Source organism: Simochromis diagramma, unplaced genomic scaffold (assembly GCF_900408965.1).
Source record: "Simochromis diagramma unplaced genomic scaffold, fSimDia1.1 OVJJ01000208.1, whole genome shotgun sequence".
Lineage (NCBI taxonomy): Eukaryota > Metazoa > Chordata > Actinopteri > Cichliformes > Cichlidae > Simochromis > Simochromis diagramma.
The window spans coordinates 109,889-129,023 of NW_024386789.1; the positions used below are offsets into that span (position 1 = coordinate 109,889).

The following is a 19,135-nucleotide window of genomic DNA, read 5'->3' on the forward strand; positions in this document are numbered from 1 at the left end:
GTCTGCCTTATCCATTCCAAAACACAATCTACATCAATAACATTATTATTTCTCATTATCCAGACACTCACCTATACATCAGATATTCTGTGCAGACATAGCCATACTGTGTCTCCAGCCTCTCTGCTCTTCTATCCCGTCTTTATTTCTTTGAAAAACAAAGATAAACTTTCATTATTAGTTAGAAGCACAGCCTCTTAATCTAATAAAAGTTACATTCCTTCATGTCATGGCACGTTATGTAAGATGTTAGTGTTAGCAACATTATGCCAAATTACAATGTTAGTTATGTAAGAGCAGTGTTTATCCCTGTGGACTATCAAACACCATTAAACAGACTTTCCAGTGTCTTTCTGACAGTGATAAAAAGTGACCGTGTAATCACATATGACAAAACTCCCACAGGCTTTTTATCACAGTGTTGCTGTCAAGTCACATCAGTTGACGCTGTGGAACATTCCTGACCTTTCTACAGTGTTGGAGTCCATTTATGAGATCAGCTTAATGTTCCTGTCAACTGATCAAAACAGCTTTATCGGCCGTTCTCCCTACAGTCTCCGTCGCCACTCCCTGCTTTGTTCTAAAGCACACGGTTGCTTCAGATGATGCTGGCGAAGCAAGACGATGAGGTCACTCATGAGCCAGCGAACTGATCAATTGTAGGAAGAATCCCTGGTAAACAGGCAGACAATGGGTGAAGTCGGTGCATGTAGAAACGTGTATGTGCGTGTATGTCAGAGTGCGTATTTACCTGGTGGAGGACGACAGAGGGTCAGCTGGACTTCAGGTGGAGAAGTTTTGAAAAGCTTTAGCACCTTCTGCAGGATAAATAGTTGATAACAAACAAAAATGCATGCAGATATTTTTGAGATTTTAATCATCATATATACTGCATATAAACCAAGTTCAGTAGCATTCATACATATAAAATCCATCGTATCGTAAGACTATATCTGATTTGAATGGAAGAAAATCAAAGCCCACTAACAAAATTAGCAAACACAGATGATTAAGCTTAAATGGACGGTTCACACCAAATTAACAAATCTTCCCTCTTGCCTGCAGTGCTGTTTATCCTACATATTGTTTTGGTGTGAGCTGTCCACTTTTGTAGATATCAGCTGTAAAAATGTCAGCCTGCTCTTGAATATAACAGAACTAAATTGTACTTGCCTTGTGCTGCTCAAAGCACCAAAAAAGTACATTTGAAAAACTCAGCAGTGATGTCTCTTTCCAGTAATCATGACCCAGTTACTCAAAAAGATTCTCAAGTAAATCTCAATGAACATCTACCACAAAATCTACAGCCCCGAGGATGAATTTGCATTTGCACTGCCTACTTTAATTTAGCATCTCCACATACTGGATAGGACAGCTCCTTGAGCGACTGGCCATTGATGGCCAGCAGGACATCTCCCTCCTGGATTCTGCCGCTCTGCTGAGCAGGCTGACCCGGGAAAAGCTGCTTTATCCGGACGAGGCTCCCAAAATCTCGGGTGGGCGGGTCCAGCTCACACATCAAGAAGCTGAAGCCCAGCCCACTCTCATTCTTGATCAGAGTCACTTCCTTGGTGTTGTCTTTGAGGTCGAGGATAGGGCCGGTAATGGGATAATGATAAGGTGAAGCATTGGAAGGGCAAAGGAGAAGAAGAAGGAAGATAGAAGAGTGTGTAGTAAATGCCTTCATTCAATAACGTCTCTGTTAATTCATGTTGCTTAAATGCTTATGAATATGTTACACCAACTCCTAAAAGTTCACTTATTCACCTATTCCTTTTTCCTTTTTTTCCTCTCTGGAAAGATTATGTGATAGGCCAGTCTGAATCTGTATTGTTTGCTCTTCAGTCAAGTCAGAGTGATGTCTCCTGTTTTCCCCACTACACCTTTTTGTGTAACAGTTTTTGTAAAGATAGTGGTCCAAAATCCCTCCTGACTAACTACATGAAACATCTCATTGATGTGCTTGCCATTAAGCATTTTGTATTAATTTTGTATTAATGTATTAATTTCTAAACCTGAGCTGAGGTGTCGTACCATCAGTAACAAAGCTGTACTCGTTGGGCCGATCAGATATCGTGTTTAAAGTAGTGCTCACAGATGAGGAGCTGTTGAGTCTTAGCTGGCTGGTAGATGAACTCAGGCTCGGATTGGATACAGTGCTGCTGGTGTCAGCAATAAGAGAGACCCTGGGTAGGTTGACCAACTCCCTCTCCACAACCAAGGACACTACCTATGATAGAAGAAGACAGGACAAGATTGGGATTTGGTTAAAAAGGGGGGGGGGGGGGGGGGGAGATATGAGAGTAACAAAAGGAAAAATGTAAATGGATGGCCACGGTGGAACAGAATTCAGTTTGATATGAAGCAAAAAGATGAGACCGAAAACTGACAGGATAAATCCATTTGCAGCTGGACTGAAATGGAATTCATGTTGGATTTCTACTAATGTGGCTCAGTCTGGACGCTGTGCTCGCTCATATCTCATCTTTAAGTGTCTTTGGAGACACAATGACCACAGGACGTAGAACTCAAATCCAGAATCATGGAAGTGAACTAAATCCATCTTTATACTGTCAGGGTATTATAGTTGGCACCATGAACAGCAGCATAGACAGAGTGCAGTACCGGCACTTTAGTGAGAGATTATTTTAGACCTTACTTTAGATCGCTTGAGATCCAATAAAGATACAAACTGTATCTAATATGAAGGCAAATGATTTTCAGGAGTTTTTTTTAAGTCTGAGCGCACAAATCTGATTCTATAATTTTGGATAGTTCATCATGCAGTAGTTGTTTCTCACATTGACATCCACAAATCCACATCATTAGTGTAGTATGGCTAAATCATAAGTCACCATCAAATGCAGACACTGGTAATCCTTGGTCCCTTGTAGTCGCATTTCATGAATTTACCTCCCCAGTTTTACTCAAGCACTCCACAGCCTGCTGGTAGGTGAAGCCCTGGAAGTTAGTGCCGTCGATCTCCAACAGTCTGTCACCTGAAAATGAAAGAGTTAAGAAACAGTTAACTCTTACTATAACACTTCTTCTTTTTACAATTACAAATGTGTGATATTGTTTTTTTGACTCCTTTGTGCCTCCGTGTTATTTGCTTTTGGGTTGTTGGTTTTTTTTTAATTTATTTGATTAAACCATTAGGTTTTAGCATTGCTTGATTTAACACAGAGTGTAAGAGATGAGAGATGAGATAGCCTTTATTTGTCAGTTGCAGTTGCTCACAACCGAGATGACAGACCTTGCCGACCGTACATACAATACACAAACATCACATTGGGGAGACAGGTCAGGTTAGGTAGCAAGGGGGAAAAAACATCGAAATGTGTAACACAAAAGGATAATCCAGGAATGCACAGATATCAACACACCATAACACAATAAAACACAGACAAGCAACATGGGAGAGTATTCCAGTGTGTACAGCTGATCTGGGACCGCTGCAATCTTCGATTGCGCCTCCAGCTGATCCGTTGTCCACATTGGATGGGAGGTAAGCAGGAGGCGTTGGATTCGGGGGAGGGAGGGTGATAGTGAGGGCGTATCAGTATCAGTGTACATGTTTCGTGCGTGTGCATGTGTGTATCCCGTGTTCAGCTGAGAGAAAGTGTCACCACGCCCGGTTAAGCGAAAGTCAACAGTCTCCAGTGGACCCAGGTGGCCTTGAAGGAGGGACAAAGAGTTCTGACAACAATCCTGTTATCATGGGAAGAATTTGTTGTTCTAGTCGGCTTCAACCTTGGCAGGACTTCAGCTGGCGCCAGGGGGGCCGCATGAGTGAAGATGATGAATGTTTGGGTTTAGTGCGAACAACTGCATCCAATTTTTACAGTTGGTCTAATGTCCATCACTGGTCACCAATTATCTCAATTCCTGTTGTTCTTCTCCAAGATCTTATCCATATTGCGTTCAAAACACAGTCTGAGTACTCAAAGCCCTGCCATCGTCTATCATGTCTGCCAGACTTATGGGATTTTGAACAGCTGTAGCCGCTTCTTGTTCTTCGATAAGCCGAGCCAGCTCCAATCAGCCCGAACTCTGTTATCGTGGTTCCAAATTGGTAGATGTCGTTCATTGTCCTCCGTCGAGAGTGTCGCCAGACACACGACGCAACCGACCATCGAGTATCCGGCAGCAAACGTCTCCGCAGGACAATCGGGCTCTCCCAAGCCTAGCAGGGTGTCAATTCCATTACAGGAGCAGTTGATCAAATCCATAATTCTTTAGGTTTTAGAGAACAAGACTGGGAAACTCTTTGAGGGTTAGAGTTAGACGAGACTAGACAAACACATAGAAGCAGCAGCAGGGAAGATAAGGGAGGGAGAGGGAGAAAGATGCGTCCACCTCCTCCGAGAGCCAAAGAACAAAAGAGTGTAATACCTATATGCAAACGTCCATCTCTCTCAGCAGCCCCTCCTGGAACAAGGCTCTTGATGTAGATTCCTCCATTAGGAAGGTTAGTGTTGATGCCACCCTAAACCATCATTAACAGAAGACCTTAGTTTAACTTGATGACAACATAGATATATTGATAATTATACTGTGATATACTGATAATAAAGTTGCTTAAAAAGTTTATTTTGAATAAAATAGGAGAGCAACCTCTGTGATAGATTCTCAGCATACTCCAGTCAATCTGGGTCAGTCTCTTTGCAATGGAGAACTCAACTCAGCTGACTGTCAACTGGTTGTATCCTAGTTATTTTCCTAAATCGTCCATTCTGCGTGTTTTTATTGAAGAACATTTATTAAAGGAGCTTTAACTACAAAGTACTTTACAGTGTGGTATTGCTTACTTTTCCAGTGCAGATCAGGTCAAGAAAGGTAACTCTCTCTAATCCTGTCAGACCATAGATGTTAATAAGATTGGCTGCAGTCTACTGCTGGAGATGAGCTGCTGTACTAATTGTCCTCCATGACTGTTAAGCCTAATGTTTTTAATCGAATTATTCTTCTTAACACATTAGTTAGATGCGTACAGGCTATTGAACGCTAATACCAAAAAAGGTATTTTCAAAATCTCAGTTTGTAGTCCACATCTTAAAAATGGGCAATACCCTGCCCAATCTGTTCATTCTATATTCATTCATGTCACAAACTTACAGATATGCTAATGCCCAGATTTCCTGATATCTTCCTGAGCTCCATGCTGATCTCTTCCGGCTTCACGCAGTTCATAGATGATGACAGAGAACAGCTATCCTGAACATAACACAGACATTAACAACACAAAGTTCAAGCTTCATCCTTACCTCACCTGAAGTATGCTTAAAGAAGGTTGTTAAAGAGATATTTAGCAATTAACTGTGCAGAATTATCACAGTTTAAATCCCTAAACTGCTTGGATGTTACCTGTGTACTGAGAACTCGAACTTCAGGGGGGAAGTGTAGTTTCTTGCTGGTCTTTGGCGTCATCATGACTGACACAATCTCATCGAGGCTATCATCTCTCGATCGTCCATCTGTCATTAGTGTTGTCTGGGATATATATTTTCTCAACCCAGGAGAACGACAATTATTACTGCTGGGACTGATGGGAACTGTGGATAATGGCAGAGACACTGTAAGAAAGAGAAACAGCATTCAAAGAATCGTAAATGAAAATGTACAGGATAATTTTGCAACAGCAAAGATGGTGGTAGTGCAAAAACTTTTTAAACCCTACTATAAGTGAAAAAAGTAGGGTTTAAAAAAAGTAGGGTTTTTTTTTATTTATCTAAGCTAGCTAGTTGCTAGAGAGCATATGGGAGAAGGACGCAACCCATAACAACAATGTTCAGTGGCTATTGGACCAAAGAGCAGACCATGTCAACCTTCCTGAACAGGGTCCAGTGACCATCACAGTGGCATATATCCAAGAAATGGTCCCAGTGTGAAGAATTACATCACTAGGCCCTGATATAATTCATGCCTACTGGCTGAAAAAGGCTGACTGCACTCCGTGAGCATCTGGCAGCACAAATGAACCAGCTGCTTGTAGATGAGAGACACCCGGAATGGCTAAGTTGAGGCCGGACAGTCCTGATCTCCAAGGACCTCCAGAAGACAACAGACCCATCCAACTAGCAGCCAATAATCGGCCTCATTACCACATAGAAGCTCCTGTCAGGCATCTTAGCAGCTACGATGAACAGGCACATGGTTCAATAAATGAGCGGGACACAGAAAGGAATTGGCAGGAATACCAGAGGGGCAAAACATCAGCTACTGGTAGACCAAGCAGTCGCTCAAGACTGTAAGACCACCGCCTGGATTGACTACAAGAAAGCCTATGAGTCAATACCCCACACATGGATGCTGGAATGCCTAGAACTATACAAGATCAACAGGACCATGAGAGCCTTCATCAGGAACTAAATGGCAGCACTAATAATGGCGCACGATCTGATATCGTCGTGTTGGTGTTGTTCCCAGATTAACATAGTAAATGTTGTTCCAGGATCAGTATTGCAAGTGACCAGTCAGAATTTTGTGATGTCATACTTTTGTGACTTCGGGAAAAACCACCGTAAAACAAAAAACTGTACTTAAGCTGCGAGAAACCGCCTCTGTCCGCCGATCAATGGACCCTGACCCTAACCCTTTAATAAACGCTAAGCAGAATTGACGCCCAGCTGGAAACACCTCACGCAAGTCGAGCTGCCCGAGATTCACAGAATTTACAGAAAATGTAAAATGTTTGTGACTTATATCATTATCGGGACAATAGATATCTTATATCAGGATATGAGATTTTGGTCATATTGCACAGCCCTACAGCACAGGAACAAAATCTCGGCACAAGATCCATAGAGGCTGAGATCTACCACACCAGGCAAGACCCCAGGTGTGGGCTGTGTAATGCCCCACACGCCCCAAAAACAATCCAGCACATATCAGCAGGGTGCAAGATGCAGGTAGGGCATACATGGAACGCCATACCAAGTGACTGGCATAGTACACATAACATGTGTGCCATGTGTGACCTGGAAGTCCCGAGGTCAAAATGGGTAGTCAAGAATGACCGAGCTAAGATCCTGTGAGACTTCCAGGTACAGACAGACAAACTGGTGATGGCTAACCAACCTGCCATGCTAGTGGTGGACAAGCAGAGGAAGATGGCCGTCGTGGTAAATGTAGCTATACTGAGCGATAGCAAAATCAGGAAGAAGGCTGAGAGAAGAGCTCGAGAAGAAGTCGGGAGTGAACAGTGATCCCAATGGTAATCGGAGCCCCCTGTATTAAGTGCTTCTGTAGTCTCTTTTTGATAGCTAGGTCTATACAAGCTAGCACATGAACTGAAACCTGACTAGTAACAAAATAAGTCTGTTGGGTACTTGCTAGTCTTGCAATCTGTCATCAAATCTTCTTGAAACTCTTGGACAGAGCAACAGTGGGCAGTTTCCCATTATAAATACTTATTTTTTAAACAAAGTTAAACAGAATCTGCTTGAAAAAATATTGCTGGTTTTAAATAAGAACATGTAATAAAATTATTCATTTACATTGATCTGAGTCTTAAAATCTTAAAGTATACAAGCCATTTACGTAATCCTGTTTTATGTTTCTTTTTTTTTAGGACTTTAAATGTAAGGCAAAGCAGAAAGAATGAAATGCTAACACATATTAACACTCTCAGCCTTAAGTCAAAATGGAGACTGCGGTTTCAAGCTTTTTATAGTGACAATGGAGGCTGGAAGGTGGAATCAACAAAAAGCTGAAATGTTGCTAGCAGGCTAAAAGGTAGAAAAAATATAAAAAGCAGCTGAATCCTCAATATTACACATAAAAGTGGTCAAAGGTCACAAGTACTCAAGTATTATTACATACGTATATACACATACAGTAACCACACACACACATACATCCATACACACATGCACACAAAGCACCTTTCGGCTGTGAGATAATAAGCTGCACCTCCTCTGGGCTGTTTTGCATGACCTCTGCTGCCTCGCTGAAGGTAACACCTTCCAGGCTGATGTGGTTCAGAGAGATCAGACGGCCACCTGTAGGCAAAGGTCATGGTGAAATTAAATGGTGCTAGTGTCCAGTGACAGTACATGTACAGACTACATGTGACCTCAAACACCCCATAGACACCTCAAGTGCCATCTTTGTCCTCCTTTCTTCTTACATGCTACATATTCTCTGCATCATTTTTCTTAGAATAAAAGATGATGCTGGATGAAACAGTCAGCATAATATATTGGAATCCGTTTTTCTTCTTTCTAAGTGTTTTATGTGGTGTTACTTAACTTTAAGTAAAATATCCACATGAGTCCATACCAGCTCTGATGCGTCCATCTTTATCAGCAGGTCCACCAGGCACAATAGAGGCTACAAAGATGCCCAAATCATAACGCCCTACTGTGTCCTCGCCAACTATTACTATACCTGTAAAAACATAAACCATATGAACAGAGAGTTTGTTGGGTTGAACATATTCCAGAGGAACCATCACACATATTTATACAGAATAGTACTAATATGTAGCAGAAATGGCACAGTGATTGTATCTAACATGAATTAGTTATGTCCAGCTGGTTCTGAAAACAGCATTTTATATATACAAAGTGAGTTTAGCTTACCTAGGCCAAGCTTTGGGTCTTTCTTTAAGGAAACACATATAACTTCTCTCTCAGATGGTGTCCCCAGTTTAGTTGGAGTTTCTACAAAAAAATATAGTTTAACAGTGGAGTTAACATGTGGGAAAAGCAGCTGTGTTTCAATGACTTGATGATGGAGCATTGAATCACAAGGCAACCAACCAGAATTAAACATTTTTAAGATGCTGCTCTATCATAAGAGTACTTGGTGTAAACCACCTGTCATATGTCGGTTAAAGTGGCTGAAAGTGTATTTGGTTATATAGTGTACCTTGGGCTGCTGGCGAACCACAAGGGGCTTCAGATCCACTCCTCTGAGAGCACGATGGTGAGAGCATAACACTGCTGCTGCGCTGACTGCTAGAGCAAGCATTAAATAAGAAACACAAAGCACAAAAAAATTACCCGTGGTAACTTCATGAAAGCTTTAATATCTTTCCTCTTCTATTCACCTGTCTAGTACACTTTTATAAAAATAATAATCTAGATAAGGATTACATAACTGCAGGAGAATCACTGACATTCTCACGAAAGTATGGGCCATAAAAGCCAATTGCTCCTCTGTCATTGCTACAGTTATGAGATAAAAAGCTGATGACCCAAAACATTACGACCACCACTAGTTGGTATTCACGTTGCACTACCAGCGCAGCTCTCACAAACCAAAGCATGGGTTTCTGAAGCAGTTCTGTAGCATTAGGCATCAACACGACAGCAGCAGATCCTTTAAGTCCTGTAAGGCGTGACTTGGATCAGCATTCTTCCAGCACAGCATGCTCTCTCCAGTTGGAGGTTTGTCCCTGCCTTAGGTGTCGCTGCCTGTAAGTACTCACCACAAGCCTTGCTGTTTCAGAGATGATCCAACCCAGGTGGCTGGCAGCAACCAGTTGGTTCTTGTCAAAGTTACTCAGCTCTTAACACCTGCCCATTTCTGCTGCATCCAACACATTTCCTACAAGAACCAACTGTTCACTTATCATCTAATATATCCGTATATATTAGATGCTACAACACGATCAGTGTTCCTTAAGTGGTCATAATGATTTGGTTCATCTGTAAATTGAATGTTCAGTGCGGGAAACAGCGTTATGCTTGTAAAAACCGCTGGAAAACAAAGTACCTTTGCTCGTTGAGGCGCTGCTGTTTTATGCGGGCCTCGATCTTGGCTGTGACATCATCATACAGCTTGGTCATGGACTCATTCTGAGGCGTGGTCAGACCGCTGTCATCCTGAGGGGTCTCAGAACATGAGAAAGACTTAAGCTGGCTGCTCTGAGCACGGCACACTGCTGCGTACTGCACAATGTTGTCCTCTGGAGAACAAAGAGGCAGAAGTCATCTTTAGTATTTGGACAGCAGAGTAGACTTTATGGTTGTGTTTTTGTTAGTTTCTTGGTGTATTTCTTCACTGAGACAGAGTAACACTGAAATAACTAACCTGACACCAGGCTGTGGCTTAGCTGACGGGAGTTCATCTCATTGTTAAACTTGTGCTGCGCTGAACAAAGGTTACAAAGGTATTTGGCTATCTTCGACCTCTCCGTGATGAACGTGTGCTTCTTCTTGCTGCCCCGGCACTCTACTACAAATTTATGCTTCTGCGGAAAAATGAAGGAAAATTTTCTAGACCATGAAAGGAAACCGTGTGTCACTCCCATAGACTGTATAAAACATGGAGGAAGCTTCCAAGTCTCATTCCTAATCAGCAGAAGGCAACTACTCTGGCTGCAAAGAGATGTCTGGTTGTGTGGAAGTCTATGGGCAAATGGCCCTAAGCTCCTTTGATTCATGCTCTCAGTAAATATTTTCCCGCTAGGTTTACGGTCTTAATAACTAGTTTGAAGTATTATGAAAGTACTTTTTGAATTCCATTACTATCCAGAAGGATAACTCAACAGGTTGAGCTTAAGGTCCGGCCAACTTTGTGATGGACAAGCAGCTACCATGAAAGAGTATGGTTTCAAAGACCTAATACGGTGATAGCCAGAACTTATTGAGACTTAAGAATAGCTTAGCAAACAACAGCTCCATCCTTTACACAGAGTTTATGGTCACTACCAACCAATGGCGAAACCATTACTTCACTCACATAAGACGAGATGGTTGCTGTGTCCCTCCAGTAGAAAGTCTGAGCAGTGGATCTGCTGCCATCTTTCACCTCATAGACAATAACACCTTTGGCACAAACCCCAAGAATAATCTCTCCGTCTGAAGGCTTTTTCTCTCGTGTCACACGGTGGAACGAAACGCCATACTCAGGCAATTGTTGACACACCTAAGAAAACACAAAGCGGTAACCACCATTTCTGTGAGACTAACAGTGGTCACAGCTATGAAGATACAGTAAAACACACTGCATCATTATTTAAATATTGTCACAATAAAGACAGGTTTGATACCTTGAGAAATTCAAGTTCTGATTCGTCGGTGAGCATTTGAGCATTGTTGGTGTGAAGTCGCAACAGCTCCCCCTGAATGTAAGGCAAGGCACATTTCTCCAACACGCTCTTGGAGACATACTGATCAGGGCGGTAGTAGCCCCTACCATATACCTGCAAAGAACACCAGATAACAGACTTATGTTAATGCTATTCAAATAATTTCTGAACAGAATTAAAGGATAATGACATCATCAGGATCATAAGCTAAACAATAATAATCAAAATATTCACCCCAAACTAAGGGTATGATGGATAAGCAGGATCTATAGAAGCACTCTACCTGGATTCCAGCTTGATCCAATCTATATATGAGTTACTAACTAACTATAGTGACGGCATATAACTATATTCTAACTATAGTTTAGCTTCAGGTACAGAACCTCAGGCATGGAGTCTCCATACTCTGTCTGCATGGCCAGACCTCCTAGGTACAGAGCAGTCTCCTCATGACAGGACAGCCTGTCCTCCAAAAGATCTCTCCTAAGCTGGAGGTAATACTGGTGTCGGGTCTGTTTGTGCCTGATGGAGAAGATCACACACACTCAAAAGTTTCTCCCTCAAACTAGGGCTGTTGGCAATAATCGAACAGGGGGAAAAGCAACATACAAAAGAAGAGAAATGTCGTTGATGAAGAATTTGACCCTGAAGAAAAGGACAAAGGTGGCAGTAGGCACTTTTTTCCAGCTATCTGGAGCAACTTTAGAAATCTTGGTGTCATTGTCCACAAAGAAAAACTCATTATCTGACCAGAGAAGAGAGAAAAGAAAGAAACTTTAGTGACTTGATAACGTATCAGTTACAGCATACCAGCACCACACAAAAACGTTTACCATCAATGTAAGCAAGGCCGAAGTAGAAATGCTCCACAAGGTTGAAGTGAGCCACAATCATGTCAAAGACGTCTCCTCCTCTGGATTTCACCTCGCACCTGACAAGGATGCTCTGGCCATTCGGCATTACAACACTCAGCTCTCTTTGAGTGGTAGGAGATTTCCCTTTCTTTGACTGCAAAAATAGAAGTTTGAGAATATCAGATTTTTATCTGTCTAATTAATCTAAGAGGACTGACGGGTCAATTTTGGTTGTAGATGAACAAAATAGATTATGAAAGATATATTTTTTTAGATGAATAGACAAAATATTCACTCTACAAAATATTACTCTTCAGAATTCTATAATGGATAGTTTGAAACTAAACTGATTAATATTCCATTAAACCAGAGACCAATGCAACTGAGGAAAGCACATCAAAACTGTACTTGAGTAAACACATTTAACAGTATTGTAGTATTGTGTGTCCTTGAAAGTAAATCTCCTAAAATATCAGGACTGTATTCACCACAATGGATCCAGGAAGTTCCAAGACAACCAGCGGCTCATCCAGCACTCTAATAAACTCAGGACCCATGTCCTGCAACACAGGAAAATGGAGAGGAAAATATAGTGTCCGCCAAATTTGTTGGTCTAGTGATTTCAAAACAATTTAAATCCAATATTTTACATCTCTGCCACTGATTTCTGATGTGAAAAGTGACACTTCAGAAGCCTTCATACATAATTTTGTGTTGGGTCTTTGGTTTACAAAGTGTGTTTAGAAGTATTTAAACCTTTTATTTAACTAAAAGTTATAATCATTAAGTAGCTCAATAGTGCACAAGCTGCATAATCAAGATATATTTAAAGCACCTTAAGTAAGAATACTCATTACATAGAATGGCACTTTTCAGAAACATATACATATTACTGGATCATAAGTATTAATCCATTGTTGCTTGTATATCTCTTTAATGTTCTACGTGTTCATCATTCTTATTATTTGTATTTGGTTTTGTGGTTTATCTATAATAATGTAATTCAGCTGTAAAATAATAAGTACACTCTAAGGTAAAGGGTACAAAGCATGACATTTGTAATGAAAACGTAAAAGCAGAAATTGGCACAACAAATACAAAATACAAGTATAAATACAAATGTATTAAATTTAAACTTCATTAAAGTAGCTGGGACATGGGGGAACTATGGTACCTTGTAGATATGCCACTGGAGGGTTGTGAAACTGACAATTTTACTGTGTGATTGTGGTACACACAGGAAGTGGTGTCCTACTCAATTCGTTAAGGGAAAAAAGTCTGGATGGCGGCATATTTTGCTCCAAATCCTTATCCCTGTAACCCTGGTTCCTTCTCTAACCTATGCTAACAGAATATCCCATATTATTTTAAATTTTTTACTTTTGAAGACTGTTTTCTTGAGTCTTCAATCAGTGAACAAAAGAAACAAACATTATAGCTAAAACTGAAAAATGTTCTCATTGTTGAGAATTTTGCCTACTTTGTCTTTCACAGACTGGTGAACCCTTCACTGTCAGCTTCGAAAGGACCTTGTTTATCTTGGGTGCTTCTTTAAGGTCAGTTATGTTTCTGATTCTGATCAATCTAACAATCAAAACCTGTTTAAGTCTGAAATCCATTTTAAAAAGACCATATTTCTCAATGTGTTGTAGTAATAACTAAATATATAGATGATTCACAAATTACATACATTATCACAATTATTTTGGGAAACATTATACTATATTATAATATAATGTCACAAATGCACTCACCTTTACTTTCTTATCATTCAGACTCATTGAGGAGTCAAACTGTGTGAGGGATCTTGAGTTGGCATTTCGATTACCATCCATATAAGGACTACCGGGGCTGCGGTTCAGCTGCTGCCAGCTGCCGTACCTCTCTATTTGCCGGCCTCCCAAGGGAATCCTGGGGAAAATTAGATTTCCATTCTCAGTCTGATGGCAGGTGAGATCTGTCACTCATGAGATGATAGCTTGTGCACACAGGAGTAACATTTTGATGGAACTAGCTTTGTTAAACACTCCTTTGGGATTTGACAACTCTGTATGGTTTCTATGTCTTTTTTAGTTATTTTACCACACCTTATTTAAGCAAATACATTTAACTGAACATGCCCACCCGTGACGCAAACAAAATAGGATTTAAAATGTGGCAGAAAGCTGTTATAAGATGTGTAAAACACATTTCATACCCTGTGGCATTAGCTGAATAAGATACCCCCGAGAATGTTCCGGACATCTTCTTCTTCAGCGACCATGTCGAGTTACTAAAAGAGCTCCCTGAAAAATAAACATGTATGTCACATAAAAGCTGAATATTATTTTTCAAATATGCTTCTTAGCTTTCTTGCAGGGTAAAGACTGATACCACTCATGTCTAACATGTAGTTAGCTTAGCATATTAGCTTAGCCTGGAAGCAGGGACAAGCTCTGTCCACGGATGATGAGACTTCTGTGGCTCATTAATGAACACATTTTATATCAAAATCTATACTTTATCTATACTTTAAAAAAATATCAACTTTTGTTGGTTTTAAAGAATAATGTAGTTAGATTTACTGAACAAATTAGGTTTTCTTCAGTTGAGTCCTTTGTGTTGTTTCAATGGAAAACTGCACCCGTGATCCTCACAAGGACCAGCAGAAGAGAATGGATGCATGGATTATGTATGTAAGGTTATGTAAAGGTTAGACTGTGTTTTACTCAAGAAACTTGTGACCCACCTGTGCAGGCTTGCTCTTATTTATTTTTTATCTCTTTATACTATTTTAATTTGGTGTATACTTACTTCTGTACTGTAAAGCACTTTGTGAATTCTGCTCTTAAAAAGCACTATATAAATAAACCTTACTTACTCTAAAATGCTAAACTGATTTACTGAAAAGCCATTGAGTTAACCAGCCACAGTATTCTGCTGAAATAACACAAATGACTCAAGTAAATTTATACTGTAGCTTGGGAGTTACTTAACACAGTTATGTGTCTCTAGGACAGTAGGAAAGGGGATTTCCTTCAGGGGGCCCCGAAGGAACAACATAACTTATACTAGTATAACATTCTCTCTTTTGTTTAATTTAATATTTAGCATAAGTTAACTCAGCAAGCAGAGCAGTGCACACAGTCAGGAGTCAAAATTGGGACGCTGGCACTTGACAGCTAGCAAGCTGAAAGAACGTAGAATGACACAAATCAGTGAGAAATGACAAAACTCTTAGGCTGTGTCCCAATTCAGGGTCTGCACGCGTACTATAAGTACAAGAAGTGCGGAAGTGAGAGGCTTGTGAAATGGGACGGTCTACCCTTCGTCACGCTGTTCAGGTTGCCTAGCAACCATGATACTAACCGCAAGAAATGTTTCATACAGCTTTGTGTGACAGAAATGAAGGAGAAAAAATGTTTTGTTGGTCATTCATTTTTGTCATGACATCACTTTGATTAGCTGAGTATCTGAGGCTGAGACCACGGGACTGTAAAACATGATTGTTGGGCTTCATTTCTGTGCTGAACAGTCATATAAGATTAGTTAGTAAATAACAATTAGTTAATGTTGTTCATGAGACTAAAATCATCTCACTGTGGTAATGTAAATATAATATGGACAATATTATATGTATTTTCCGATTATTATGATATATATATTTGTAGAGGCTTTAAAACCAAGTTAACACTGAAAGTACAAACATCACTAATGTTACATAACTTTGCCGACATGTGGCCAACAGCAATGTTTTAATCTTCTTCGTTATTAAACATTTGCACATAAATAAGTGACATCCTATTCAGTACTTACTTTTAACAGTTCACTCTTCGCCCGCTCCCTCCTGCCGTATTTTGCGGCAAAATTATCCACATCCACCGCCACGCTATGAATTGTGGGATATATGGGACCACGAAGCGTGAACCGGACCATGCTTGATATTTGGGGAAATCAACGGCGCATTTGGAGTATGCATTTGAAGTACACTTCGAATTGGGACAGCCGTCGTCGCGTGGCGGTGACGTAATCGCACTTAAAATGCGTACTTCAAGCGTGCAGACCCTGAATTGGGACACAGCCTTCGTGTACCACGGAAAATGTTAGAGAAAAGTGGGACAGACCATAAAGCATGACTCATCTGAAGAGTACCTGTCCTATCAGTGCCACTAGAGGAGTATTGGTTCAGCACCAGTCAGCACTATAGTTAGGACTGACATCAATCTCATGCTATTGTAAAGCCTTGTTAGGTAGTGTACTTTGACCAGACCTTTGACAATCAACATTAAACTCTTTTTTTCCTCTTCAGACAAAGTGATAACTGATGAAAGACCTGCTTTCCCCCTATTAGGTGGACCTCAACTAGATCTACACTTTCACTAATGAGCACTAATGAACTATACCTGCTGATTGCAGCAGCTTTACATTTAATATACAGACAAGTGCTATTGTTTTTCTAATGCTTTAAGCTAATAAGACTTTTCAGAAACATTACATTTGACAATTAGAAGCACTTTCTTACTGTGTAATCTGTCCCGGACCACTTGACTGCGGTCTGTTAGCTGGGATCCATTATCAGCCATAGAGACGTGATCAGCCTGTAAAGAAATCATTGTCAAATTCAAGGAAACAGAGTTATTACAAAAATCAAAACCAGACATGATCTCAGCTAACCGGCGGAGCTTCAACCTAACCACTTAACCACTACTCACCGAGTTTCTGTAAACATCCTCCACCAGCTGCCTAATGAGACGCTCTGCAGGAGGAAGCATTGAAGCCTTGTGGTGTAGCTCACAGGTTTCCAGCACCGTTAGCAGGTCCGTCCTTCTCAACATCATGTCCTCGCACATGCTCAGTAGCAAACCTTCCAGCTCAGCACTTATTTGGACTGGCTGGGGAGAAAAATACAGAAGAAAAGCAAAATGAATGGCACGCAAGTGCTAAGAATAAAGAAGAATGAGATTACGGGAAGATATAAGAGGAGGAGTACCTGGTTGTGAGGTAGGTGATAGTCAACACACCAATAAAGAGTCATCCCCAGTGAGTATACAACCATCTGAAGAGTAGATACACACCAAATACGTGACTACTAAATTAGTTAACCTGAGATTTCATTGTTATCTACAATTTAGAGATTTTTTTTTTTAATCCTACGAGGTATCATGCATGATTTCCAATTATGGTTTTTCTTTTGGTCAGTGCAAGATTTTCCAAATTTAGTCAGCTGCATATTTAGCAAATTGGCCACAGCTGTGCTTGTGGAACATCTGTTTTTCGGAACAAGCACGCACTGCAATATAAAAGACCTCAAAGCAACAACAACACACCTTTTCGACTGCAGTCCTCGAGGAGGCGGTGTGACCCTGCTGGACTTCAGGGGCTGTGAAGGAGGCCACGTCTTCATTTCGAGCACAGCTTTTGAAGGCCAGACTCCCGTTGGCTGAGAGCAGCACTGAGCCTGGGCTCAGCACGCTGCACATGTTGCCTGAACCTAAACGGAGAGCACATCACAAGCTTGTCACCAGCTCGAGAGATTTGATAAAAAGAGATTTCTTTGAATAAGAGCATGCTTTCAGCCACAGTGTGTTTGTTATTGAACATTACTTTTGGACTAGAGAAAGAATATCAGAGATACTAAATGTAACTTTCAGATCTGAAAAGGGGGTCAATGAGAAGGTGACTTCTTTGGGTTCATGGGGAAAGAGCCCTCAGTTTAAAACATCAATAAACTTTCATGTATGGAAGCATTTACAGTCTTGGTTGCTAGTTTCAGGTCCTAATAATTACAACATGATTTTCATTTTGTACATTATGAGCTCCCTTAGCATCAAAAGAAAGAAAAAGTAGGATGCATACAGCTGCCTTACCTCCTAACTGACAAATAGTTAGTCTATGACTATGAGTTGTCCCCTGGTTACTTTGTAATCATCTACATCGACCGTTTCACATCAAAAACACCATGGCAAACGTGAAAGGTTTCAAAATGGGACCTCATACACTAATGAGTACAGTGGCTATATCCATCTTTATTGTACAGTCTATGTTTTAAATCAAGCCCTGTCCTTAAACAGTTGTGAATTTGGGAAGGTGATGAAGGAAGGTTACCTTTTTTGGAGATTTCGAGTAAGGCATCAGTGGTGGCAAGAAGCAGACACCAGACCTCATCCTCATCCAGCGGTGAGCCCCGGGCCTCCAAAACCTCTGCCAGGGTCACAAACGTACCCATACTTCTGGGATACACAAGCAAAAGAGACAAACCCAAAGCACCCCATTACCAAATTTTTATTTTATTGCAAGAGAATAAGGCTCTTTGTTTCCTTATGTTACAACGTAAAAGTTCAGATGTTCATCTACACTACATTTTGTGAAACAGATTCATTTTAGATGAAATACTCAATCAAATGCCATAGAAGCTTTCTGAAAGTTGATTTTTCCTTTTTTGTGTCATTAGAATTATATTTAAATGAAAGCTCTTGTGACAAGCGCTTAGCGTATTTTCTTAACAAATCATACTGATATGCACGTTTGAAGATTAAATGAAAGATAAGGAAACAGAAAACGTTAGATGTTGTAAGTGTATTTTTGAATCAGTTTCTTTATCAGTGCTAACTAAGAGCCTGCTGAGCTAAGCGTGGTGATCAGCACATTTAAAGCACTTATGTGCGTAGGTTAAAGGATTTCTGAAGTGCTAAATTACCTTGAGAAGCTTCCAGTAAGTGAAAACATCCGGTGTACTGAGCAGGAACATGAAACACAGCTTATTGCTCATCACTATTATCATTTTCCAATCCTATAAATTTAATATATGTATTTTAAACAATACATACTTAATACAGTTCAGGAAGATATGCAGGATGGGTCACAACTGAACACATTAAAATGCAATAATCCTTGATTTTTACCTGCTTATATTTACTTTAACATTGGCTTTAAAGTTCCTAAATGTTAGAAAATCATATAAAATACATTTTGAGTAAGTGGGATTTCTTAAAGGAAAAAATTGGCATTACTAGAAGTTTGTCCCACTCAGAGCTAGAAAGGCTTTCTCTCCGTTAACAGCCAGAAAAAAGGCAAAGCTTTTGTTCTTGGACTCGATCAGAACAGCCCTGCATGACTCACTGTTGAAAAAAAAGGCATCTTATGCTGGGTATTACTGTAGCCCCTCAGTCTTTTTATCTCCTCTCACTTTAAGACCGCCCGTCCTAAAAGGCAATCTTCTTCTGATTGGCTGCCTGTCAGGAGGGTGGGGCTCTCAGCATCT

At 40.5% G+C, this 19,135-nt stretch overlaps 1 protein-coding gene across 3 annotated transcripts; it reads right to left on the bottom strand.

The window, feature by feature from the left end:
• Nucleotides 1-465: 465 nt before the first annotated feature.
• Nucleotides 466-18,204, bottom strand: frmpd2 (FERM and PDZ domain containing 2). Of its 3 annotated transcripts, none has more exons than XM_040023112.1 (27): nucleotides 17,980-18,204; nucleotides 17,202-17,365; nucleotides 16,865-16,930; nucleotides 16,587-16,766; nucleotides 16,397-16,472; nucleotides 14,093-14,180; nucleotides 13,650-13,806; nucleotides 12,384-12,455; nucleotides 11,875-12,049; nucleotides 11,651-11,786; nucleotides 11,425-11,563; nucleotides 11,003-11,155; nucleotides 10,693-10,878; nucleotides 10,042-10,201; nucleotides 9,724-9,916; nucleotides 8,875-8,960; nucleotides 8,586-8,666; nucleotides 8,284-8,391; nucleotides 7,887-8,003; nucleotides 5,368-5,576; nucleotides 5,119-5,217; nucleotides 4,396-4,489; nucleotides 2,914-2,999; nucleotides 2,035-2,230; nucleotides 1,364-1,578; nucleotides 752-818; nucleotides 466-672 (listed from the first exon to the last, which is right to left on the bottom strand). In XM_040023112.1, exons 1-27 carry the CDS (start codon nucleotides 18,098-18,100, stop codon nucleotides 635-637), a joined length of 3,462 nt encoding a protein of 1,153 aa, XP_039879046.1. In that variant the 5' UTR covers nucleotides 18,101-18,204; the 3' UTR covers nucleotides 466-634. The 3 variants fall into 3 exon arrangements, with proteins under 3 accessions (XP_039879046.1, XP_039879045.1, XP_039879047.1); XM_040023111.1 differs by having other exon boundaries at nucleotides 8,875-8,963; XM_040023113.1 differs by lacking the exons at nucleotides 466-672; nucleotides 752-818 and having other exon boundaries at nucleotides 1,458-1,578; nucleotides 2,096-2,230; nucleotides 8,875-8,963.
• Between the last annotated feature and the right edge of the window lie 931 nt (nucleotides 18,205-19,135).

What these genes read in the sequence shown, in the direction of transcription:
- frmpd2 (XM_040023111.1), bottom strand. Translation starts at nt 18,100, where the DNA reads ATGGGTACGTTTGTGACCCTGGCAGAGGTTTTGGAGGCCCGGGGCTCA. An exon ending in ATCACCTACCTCACAACCAG is followed by an intron (nt 16,767 to 16,864) that starts GTACTCCTCCTC and finishes TTTTCTCCCCAG; the next exon opens with CCAGTCCAAATAAGTGCTGA. An exon ending in TGGTTCGCCAGCAGCCCAAG is followed by an intron (nt 8,667 to 8,874) that starts GTACACTATATA and finishes ATTTTTTTGTAG; the next exon opens with AAACTCCAACTAAACTGGGG.